The 10,346-nt window shown below is 31.8% G+C and overlaps 1 protein-coding gene across 1 annotated transcript in view; it reads right to left on the reverse strand.

The window, feature by feature from the left end:
- Window positions 1-1,849: 1,849 nt before the first annotated feature.
- Window positions 1,850-10,346, reverse strand: part of HELRODRAFT_99188 (hypothetical protein) — a 10,622-nt gene continuing 2,125 nt past the window's right edge. Inside the window, exons 3-10 of the mRNA XM_009018466.1 lie at window positions 8,693-8,792; window positions 7,550-7,630; window positions 7,277-7,418; window positions 4,024-4,082; window positions 3,822-3,919; window positions 3,476-3,693; window positions 3,034-3,084; window positions 1,850-2,829 (exon numbers count right to left, since the gene is read on the reverse strand). Of these exons, the coding sequence (XP_009016714.1) occupies window positions 2,749-2,829; window positions 3,034-3,084; window positions 3,476-3,693; window positions 3,822-3,919; window positions 4,024-4,082; window positions 7,277-7,418; window positions 7,550-7,630; window positions 8,693-8,792 (830 nt within the window). The 3' untranslated portion in view covers window positions 1,850-2,748. The remainder of the gene's footprint in view (window positions 2,830-3,033; window positions 3,085-3,475; window positions 3,694-3,821; window positions 3,920-4,023; window positions 4,083-7,276; window positions 7,419-7,549; window positions 7,631-8,692; window positions 8,793-10,346) is intronic.

The raw sequence follows: 10,346 nt of genomic DNA on the forward strand, positions 1-10,346 counted from the left end.
AAAGAAAATTATTCACTATTAAACTAATTTAAAATTTTAAAATGAGTCATGCATGCCATCTCATTTGTAGTTGTCTTAATAAAGCCAACAACAGGTAAATTTGTAAATGTAAAAATCATATATAAAAAACAAATAGTAGATTAATTTAATAATTAAATTATTATAGCTGAATTTCTAAACATTTAACTGGGCTCTACCTAAAATTTGCAAAACAATTTCAAGGAAGTACCAATAAAAAATATAAAAAATAAAAATAAAAAAGTAAAGAAAAAAGCATGCATGAATATTCAATGAATATATTATAAATTATAAACATAAAACTATTAAGAACATTTAATTTTTAATAAAAATAATAAAAAAAGAAGCAAAATAAAATAAAAATAAAATAAAGATGATATTTCAGAGTCTAAAAAAGTTATTTTTAATTTTTACCTAATTTATAGTTTAGTCATTTCATTTTAATTTCAATAAATGAATTGTAATGGAATAAATTTATAAAAAAAGCAATGTATGTATTTTTTTTTCAGTTTACTTTTTATTTTATTTTGGTTAGAGTAGCATTAATAGTGGTAGGAGTACTTAGAGTTAGAGCAGTAGAACTTTAATTTTATAAAATAAATAAGTTCTATATTACTTTTTAAATATTTAAATTCAATAGGAAAAAATATAATAATAAAATTATTAACGTGGCTTTATCCTGGATTGAGTTGTATAATAAATCCACTTTTAATTTTCTTATTTTTGTGAATATTTGTCAACAGTTTCAGACTCGACCAGCAAGCTTGATATTTAACACTCAATACTTCTTATGTGGCCAACAAGCACCTTTTATCAAATTTGAAAATTTTGGAAATATTATTTATTCTAAATTGTAAAATACGCAGTTGAACTTAACGTTGACTCATGTACTTAAAATAATCCAAAATAATTTGCGTTCTTATGGGCTCATATGAATTACGAAGAGTGAAGTTTCGACATCTATCCGTCTACCTTGCGATAGAGAAGTATTAGAGATCTGATTATGCTGTATAAAATGATGAAATAGAAATCTGATGACAAAATATGTCTTCCCGAGCTAAAAAAATTTCTAATTAGTTATCATTTTTTATTGTTGTTTTGTTATATACTACATAGTTAACTATACAATTTTTTCAACTATATACAACAGAAGACAAAAAACTGTGTATGAAAGTGTCAAGGAAAGAAAGCTGGGTATCTTTGGGCACATCTGCAGAATGACAGACGACAGACTGATCAAAAAAATACTGATGAGAAAGAGGGACTGGAAGACCTGTGAGAAAGTGGATGGATGATATCACGGAATGGACGGGGGTTGGAACATTGAGCTCAATGAAGATGGCGAGGGAAAGAAAAGGATTTTGGAGAGGTAGAAGAATACCATCGGCCTCAACGGTCCCTTAAGGGATTACAGAGGATCATTGAATGAAATGAATGAATGAATACAACAGAAGACTACATAATGACAGATGCAAACATTCACACACTTTTGAAGCAACAAAACTACAATAAACACCAAGTCACAACTATTCGATCTGTGTAGAAAAATTTCGGATAACCTACTATTACTACACTGTCTTGATTTTTTCTATAATATTATCCGTTGTTATAATCCATATAATCATTATACTGTCGAGTTTTTTGTAACATTTTGCACAAATTTCAATTTCTGTTTCACGTATGTATGTTCTAATCCATTCTCTTATAAATCGGCATGAACTTTGTAACAAGTTATTTATTGGAGTTTATGTTTTTGAAATTCGTTCAAAAAAACCAACTTGAATGATTCACGAATAACCAGGATTTTGCGTAATTCAATTAAAAAATACAGTTGCTTTTTCGGTTTAATATTTTAAAACCTCTGAAAGATTTGATATTATGCAAAAGGGACATGGTAAAGACAGTTGCATAACTATTTTTAGTAAAAATCAAATCTGTGTAATGATAGGTAATTAATAATAATAGGTATGATGATAATAATAATAGATTTGACGGCATACAGTACAGTGCAACTACTTTAATCTAAATTTATGTTTGTTGGGGCAAAAGCTAATAAAAGACATTTCAATTATTATCGTTCATAAAATTTATACAATAAAAAGAAGAGATTGAACATTGATGTATATATGACACCGACCATTGAAATATAAAAAAGAATTGAAATGTCGTACTTGATCTGGAAGCGTTTGCGTCATTAAACCAAATAGTTTTTGTCGATCACCAAACCCATGCCGTCTTGGATATTTCTGGACCATTTAAAATTAAAACGTATGTGTGACGTCATTGCTGATCTCTCTTCCAGTAAAGTTATAAAGGAGAAAATATGATATGGCAACAACATACTAAACGCTGATCCATAGTTATAGAAACTGGTTAGTTTTTTTATATCTATGCACTGACAGAAAAATTCAAATATGTATAAGTTTACAGATGAGAAGAGATTTAATATAAACGCTACCATTCAATATTTACAGTTTTTTCATTTTTTTCTTTCTGAAAAATAAATAGGTAAAGGTTCATCAAGATACCGTAACATGATTATTTTATCAAATAAAAAGTAGTGACGAGCGAAAGTTTCACTGAATCACACAAAATGTTTATTTTAAGCCCGCGAACATTTTGTAAACTGTTATTATTACTATTATTGTTTTTATCATCATTGTTGTTGTTGTTGTTATTATTACTATCAGACGTGTCCTTCAAACAATGTCTTGCACGTAGAACATGTATCTACTTGGACAATCCGGTCAGTATTGATCCCGCCATCCCGATTATAATTGCTACTGCAAGTACCAGATAGTTCTTCCAGCCCTGAGTATTAATTTTTGTTCCGCAAAAATATTTTGGGCAAAAATGATTTTATAAGAATAATAGTTATTAATTATAATAATAATAGAAATAATATCTTCTAATATAAAACAAATAGTATTTGCGTATTTGTTTGTGCGTATATCAGGAACGTGGTAGTAATTTTGTGGATGTTTCAATAAGAATTAAACAAATAAAATGTAGTACCGTTATCTCTCTGAAGAACAGTCCCCACAAGGCTGCTATTATTCCAGGAATCTTTTAAATTTGATGAAAAGATTTTTATGAAATTATTCTCTTTTAATAATATTAAATTTATAACGAATGAAATTGCAGTGGAATTATTTTAAAATAATAACTTCAAGTTTATTTCAAGATATATTCTTTATTACTCAAGAGAAAATAATCGTGAGCGCAGCTCATATGCTCACATCCAGGTAATTTAACCAAATAATAATAACCCAAATTAATAAAATCCATAAATAAATATGTGGTATGACTAAAGTAAAAAATTACATTAACCGAAATGTTATATTTAAGAACAAAAAATTATGCAATCTGTTGGCTAAAGAAAAAAATCTTATATAACATGGAAATCAATAACTGAGGCAAATTTTGTCGGTCAACACATTTTTTTTCTTGAACTTACTGTAGCGACAATGGGGAACGATATTGATTCCGAGAGTGCGTCGTTGGCGATGAACCAGCCTATGCAGGCCGTCCCCCACATCAGACCAGACACGTAACCAGGAAATATTATATTGGAATATATGATTGGATTATTTTTGGATACGATTGAATACGCGATAAAATAAATTGTACTGGCAGACAGAATGCCACAATAATGCGGGAAGACGTAATCCAAACCTGCAAAATATTTTCATGAGTAAATAATATTGCATAAAATAGTTTCATGATATATTTAAATGTATATTTATTAATGAATAATTTTAAAGACAAAATTTTGAAATGTAAAATTTTCATAAGTCGTCGACCATTTTGGCTGGAGCCAGGAACATTATCTTTCAGGTAGACGACAGGGATGAACACCAGCCCGTACATGATGCCGGCAATCACTGCCATCAGCGTTCCTCTTTGGAGGGCAGTCGTATGTTCATTCAATAGAAAATTAAAGGTTATTCATATTTAATAATTAACAGAAATACATTCAGGCGCATTGTTTAACAAAATACTGACTTAATTTTTAAGAAATAACTCTTTTTATAAAATGGTTGGTTATCTTCATCAGGCGTAATCTGTAATTTGAAAAAGATTTCAAAATGTAAAAACTAACTTTAAAATTGAAAATAACTTTAGAAATGTAATCCGTTCTAAAACAGTTGGTTTAGATTCAAATGAAGCATTGTTGAAATTGAAATATGTTGACATTCGGTACATACATACATACATACATACATACATACATACATACATACATACATACATACATACATACATACATTCATACATACATACATACATACATACATACATACATACATACATACATACAATACAATACAATACAATACAATATATTTTATTTGACCTCAAAAAAAAAAAAACATAAAATTAAGATACAGGATGACTGTGAGGAGTCCGCATGTGACTCATCGAGCACAGCCACCTTTACAAGAAATTTCTAATTAATAATATCAATCATGAGACGAGATGAGTTAGTATGTTTGATGTGTCAATGATTACAAGTATGTATGAATAAATGTGAATGAGTGTGAAAGAATGTGAAAGAGTATGAATGAGTGTGAATGATGAATACATTAGATGATTATACTGAAGCGTTCAGTAAAATATTTTTCAGTTTTTTTCTAAATGTTGCCTGCACTTTTGTATATAAAACAGAATTTAAATCAAAATTAATTATCAAATTATTCCATATTCGTGGTCCGTTGCATAAAATATGAAAAAATAAAATGTTTGTTTTCGATTTATTGCAACGAATTATGTTTCTGTGCCTATTTGTCAAAACAAAGTTATAATAATCACAAAAAACTTTTGGTAGCAGTCCTGCGTAATGTTTGAAAACAAAAGTAGCACAGTGATACATGTGAAGATTTCTGAAGTTTAAGTTGCGTGTTGAGAGAAATAAAATGTTTGTTGACGCATTGTATTTTGAGCAGGTGATGATTCTCATTCCTTTTTTCATGAGCATTTGCAACGGTTGTGTTAACGAGGGATAAGTTGATGCCCAGATGATGTTACAGTAGACGAGGTGAGGAAGGCATATTGAATTGTACAATAAATTTAGAGAGCGTCTTGGTAGAAAGAATTTGATTCTGTTGATGGCGCCCAGGGATCTTGATAGTTTATCTGATACGGAATTTATGTGTTTTTTAAAGGTCAATTTGTTATCCAGAATAATTCACAAAAAATTTGATGATTTTGTTTCTGTTATCGTTTCACCTTCAATAACGATTTTATATGGCTCTTTATAATTAAGTAACTGCACTGGGCCAAAAACCATGAATTTTGTTTTTTCTCTGTTGAGAGTCAGTCTGTTGTTTTTGAACCATTGAATAACTGATTGAACATCATTATTGATCTCATTTATCAACACATTTATTTTTTTATTACTCTTGAATAGGTTCGTGTCATCAGCATACATGACATAATTAAAGCTGTTTGAGGAGTTTGGTAGGTCATTGATATAAATGGTGAACAACAAGGGGCCAAGGATGCTGCCTTGAGGAACTCCTGAATTGATCTTTTGCAGTCTTGAATCATTTTCATTCCATCTTACGTACTGCCATCTATCACGCAAATAACTTTCTAGCAATACATACGTACATACATACATACATACATACATACATACATACATACATACATACATACATACATACATACATACATACATACATACATACATACATACATACATACATACATACATACATACATACATACATACATACATACATACATACATACATACATACATACATACATACATACATACATACATACATACATACATACATACATACATACATGCATGCATGCATACATACATACATACATACATGCCTCGTCTTGTTTATTTTTTGAGAACATACCCTCTGTTGGATGTTTCGATCCTCAATAGTTTTGACGATCACCTCCGTGACGCATTCCAGTCCATCTTCAACAAAAAAATTGGTTGCAGGGGACGCTGCCTATATGTGTTGGTGGCCTGGGTTTGGGTTCCGCGGCTGAGCTGGCACCTTCTGCCTTTTTGGCTGCTGCTGCCACGGTGGCCCTCCAGGATCTGATGTTACCGAGGGATGGGAGTTATGTCGATAACTTCAGAATGCAAGTATACGACATGTGGCGCGCCACCAACGGAGATGTGGTTGCGCTCGAAAACCCCTCGCAAAAACACTGGATCGCCCCCTGTCTTAATAGATCAGTTGATCGATGGCTGCAACTGAATAGCTCTACTTTTGACAAGGCTAGAATTATGGCTGTCAAAAGTGAGTTGGGCTCCGCCTGGTTGAGAGCGCTACCCAACACCTCCTGCGGCACTAGATTGGATGACTCCTGTGTTCGCGTGAGCCTTGGTTTGAGACTCGGAGCCCAGGGGGGCAAGGGTTGATGAACTTGGATACCATAGCCTTTCTTGTCGTCTAGGTCCTGGAAGACAAGCCAGACATACGGCTGTCAACGAATACCTGGTACGATGTTTTCAAAAGGCTGGTATCCCGGTTATAAAAGAACCCATGAGTTTGATAGAGGAAGGAGCCTTTAGGCCTGATGGTTATACTATCACCCCATGGGCTCAGGGACGGTCCCTGGCTTGGGACGTTACCTTACCCCACACTATGGCTGACCGATACATCGGCTACACTTCAGTTAAGGCGGGCACTGCTGCCCTTAAAGCGTCCGATTTCAAAAATGAAAAATACGTTTCATTAAACAATTTAAGCAAAATATTTCAACCCATTTGCATTGAAACGTTCGGACCAACAGATAAGCACACATCATTATTTATTAACGAATTAACAAGAAAAATAGTTAATATAACGGGTGATCATAACGAAGGCAATTATTTAAAACAAACTTTTTCACTTTTATTACAAAAATTTAATTCCTTTTGCATTCAGGATGGAGCTGCTAGATACCTGACTGTGCGAGACCAGGGACATAGATAAAAGTTGAACTCGGAAACGATTGCATGCCTAACCATGGCTTGTTCATCAAAACGGGTTCATACATACATACATACATACATACATACATACATACATACATACATACATACATACATACATACATACATACATACACACACACACACACACACACACACACACATACATACATACATACATACATACATACATACATACATACATACATTACATACATGGATGCATGCATACCCATACATGCATACACATACATACAACATACAAACAAACATATATACACGTACATACATACAAGTACATACCGTGAAAGATTTAGAAGAATAATTTGGGTCGGATTTCCTGTTGTTACTTTCAACAGAAAATTCATTTATATCGCTGTCAGCTGAGTCCGTCTCATCCTCGTCTTCATTGCCGCTCGTTTTTATGAACAGATATATACTAGCACTACAACGTTTTTGTGAATGGTTCAAATGTAAATACACTCATTTGTAAACTGGAATAATTTATATATTTATTATTAACTAGAAAAATGCCAGATAAATTATGAAATGAATATCTTTATATAGATAGATTACCTAATGAGACAAAGGGACACGCCAGCGTAATTCATCGCCTTGTTTTGTGGTGCTTGATCCTTCACACCGAACCAACCATACCTAAATATTTTGAAAATGTTTTATTTTTATTTATTTATTTAAAGTAAAATTTAATTTAAGTAATTATGGCTTTCACGTTTTGTTTAACGTTCGATTAATTTTTTTCATAATATCAAAAATAAACAACGAAACATCATATAGAAGTTGATTATTACTATTATTACTATTATTCCTCATTTGCACTCATCTTCATCGCTGATATTATTCTCCGAATTTTTGATTGAAATTGATTTGTTGTCTTTATTACCTTTTCTAAGATTTTTTATGTTGAATTTTTTTGTGAGTGATTGATGTGGGTGACGGAGCGTTTATTAAATTATCTGATGTTTTTTGCTCCTCTTTTTATTTATTTCGTTTATTTATTTAAAACCAAACAAAGTGGTCTTTGGAGACAAAATAAGGATAATACTTGCATAGGCCACCGTGCCACTACAAAAGATAACATTAAACATTCAAAGCAAGTTTAATAATTAAGTAACTGACATTTTTATACAAAGTCCAATGATGAAAACTTAAAATATAATAATGACATAGTTATTAAAGTACAACAAATAAATAAGGAGGCGGCAGAAAAAATGAATAATTAAACACGGCAAATCAAGATTACACGAATAAACATTTTGATGCATATATATAAAATAATTATATATATTAGATATTATTATTTATCAGTATCATTGTTATTGTTACTGCTGCTCGTAATTTTTGCGTTCGACTGGCCATAGATGTCGTTCAGTGAGCTGATGTTAACGACGCTCTTGGTTCTAGAATAAAAAGCTGCCACGAGGTTGAAAATACATCAAATATATTAAGATAACTCATATTCTAATTTTAATTACGTGCTTTACTTTATTATGATAGAGGTAATTAAATAAAGCAATTTAAAATATAGCCTTAAATACTTGCTCTATTTTTAACACTTATCTATGAATGGTATGATTGCCTCAAAATGTTAGATTAAAATTATCTAAATACACAGTGTAAACCGTTTCAGAAACACTTGAACACGTGATTGAAATTGAATTAAACAATTTTCCACACAGAAGTTTTATACGATTTTACCTTGAGCTAGCCCATCCAGAGAGAAGGTTGAAGGAACCCCAAACTAAAAGGCCCTTGCCAAGTCCAATGCTGTTGATTATGGGAACTGAAGTCAAGTTGGCTGAGCAAAATTAATTGAGAAATTTTTGTTACAAGAACAGATTAATGTTTTGTGTAAATAACAGCGTCAATCTAAAAATTTAAGTAGCCAAATAAAATTTAACATTTTTTAACGATTTTCTCTTTAGCATTTTGCAGGTATCCACAACAAACGCACATTAGGACTGCTTCTGCAATTTTAAGATGCGTGTAGTTGATGTTCTGGTATATTAGTTTCATGTTGCTGTCAAGGATTTCACGGTAATATACCAGAACAGCAACTACACGCATCTTAAAATTGCAGAAGCAGTCCTATTTGACATCAATAAACCAAAAATAAATATACAACAAAAAATGATAACCTCCCTCCCAACCCGGCGCTTAATCAACAACGAAAACAAAGAAGTAGTAAAAAGTAGCATCGTAAATAGTGACAAACAAGAATATGATGATATCGATGAAAAAAAAGGAAACCAACGAAGATGGACCAGCTGCCAATAAAGAAATCTGATACCTAATTTCCATCTAAGTTCACTTTCACAAAGTGAATATTTTCCTATATAAATAACTTGCACTGATAATGATTCATTCGGAATCGAAATATGACCTTATTTGCAGCATGAATTCGGAAAATAAGTTTATTTTGAATTTTAATAAACTAAACGTTCTCCAAAAAACTTTAGTGAGAAAAATCGTTCGTTTTTTCGATTTTTCTCACTAGATTTTTCTACTACACAGCAATAACCTTCCTAGTACCAACAATCAAGATAACGACATCATCTTGTATTACAGAAATCACATGTCAACTGCATACAAGGTAGATGAAGCAATTCTTAAACATATCATCAATAAAAATCATATCAACCAACCCAAATAGTAAAGTTAAACTCCGAATTTATTACAACAATAAAAAGACGTCTCACCTAATACTGAAAAACAACTGTAGTCCTAGAGATATCTTTGAGTTAAAGCGTAATCACTTAATTTATGAATTTAATTGCCCCTTTGACGGCTGTGCACGTCAACATGACTCATATATCGGGATTACTACTACCTCACTGACTAGAAGGCTTAGGATGCATAAACAGAGTGGTGCTATCAAATCTCATTTGGACTCAACACACTCAATCACAATTAGCCGTGAAATCCTCGACAGCAACACCAAATTAATATACCAGAACAGCAACTACACGCATCTTAAAATTGCAGAAGCAGTCCTAATTGACATCAATAAACCAAAAATAAATATACAACAAAAAATGACAACCTCACTTCCAACCCGGCGCTTAACCAACAACGAAAACAAAGAAGTAATAAAAACTAGCATCGTAAATAGTGACAAAGAGGAATATGATGCTATCGATGAAGAAAAGAAGACCAAAGAAGATGACCAGCCAATAAAGAAACCTGAAACCTAATTCGCATCAAAGTTCAATTTTACAACACCAAAGTTAATTTTTACAACGTCAAAGTTCATCTTGACAAAGTCAATATTTCCCTATATATATACAGCAAGGAGCACTGATGATGATTCATTCGGAATCGAAATATGGCCTTATTTGCAGCATGAATTCGA

The sequence above is a fragment of the Helobdella robusta genome, assembly GCF_000326865.2.
Source record: "Helobdella robusta unplaced genomic scaffold HELROscaffold_21, whole genome shotgun sequence".
Lineage (NCBI taxonomy): Eukaryota > Metazoa > Annelida > Clitellata > Rhynchobdellida > Glossiphoniidae > Helobdella > Helobdella robusta.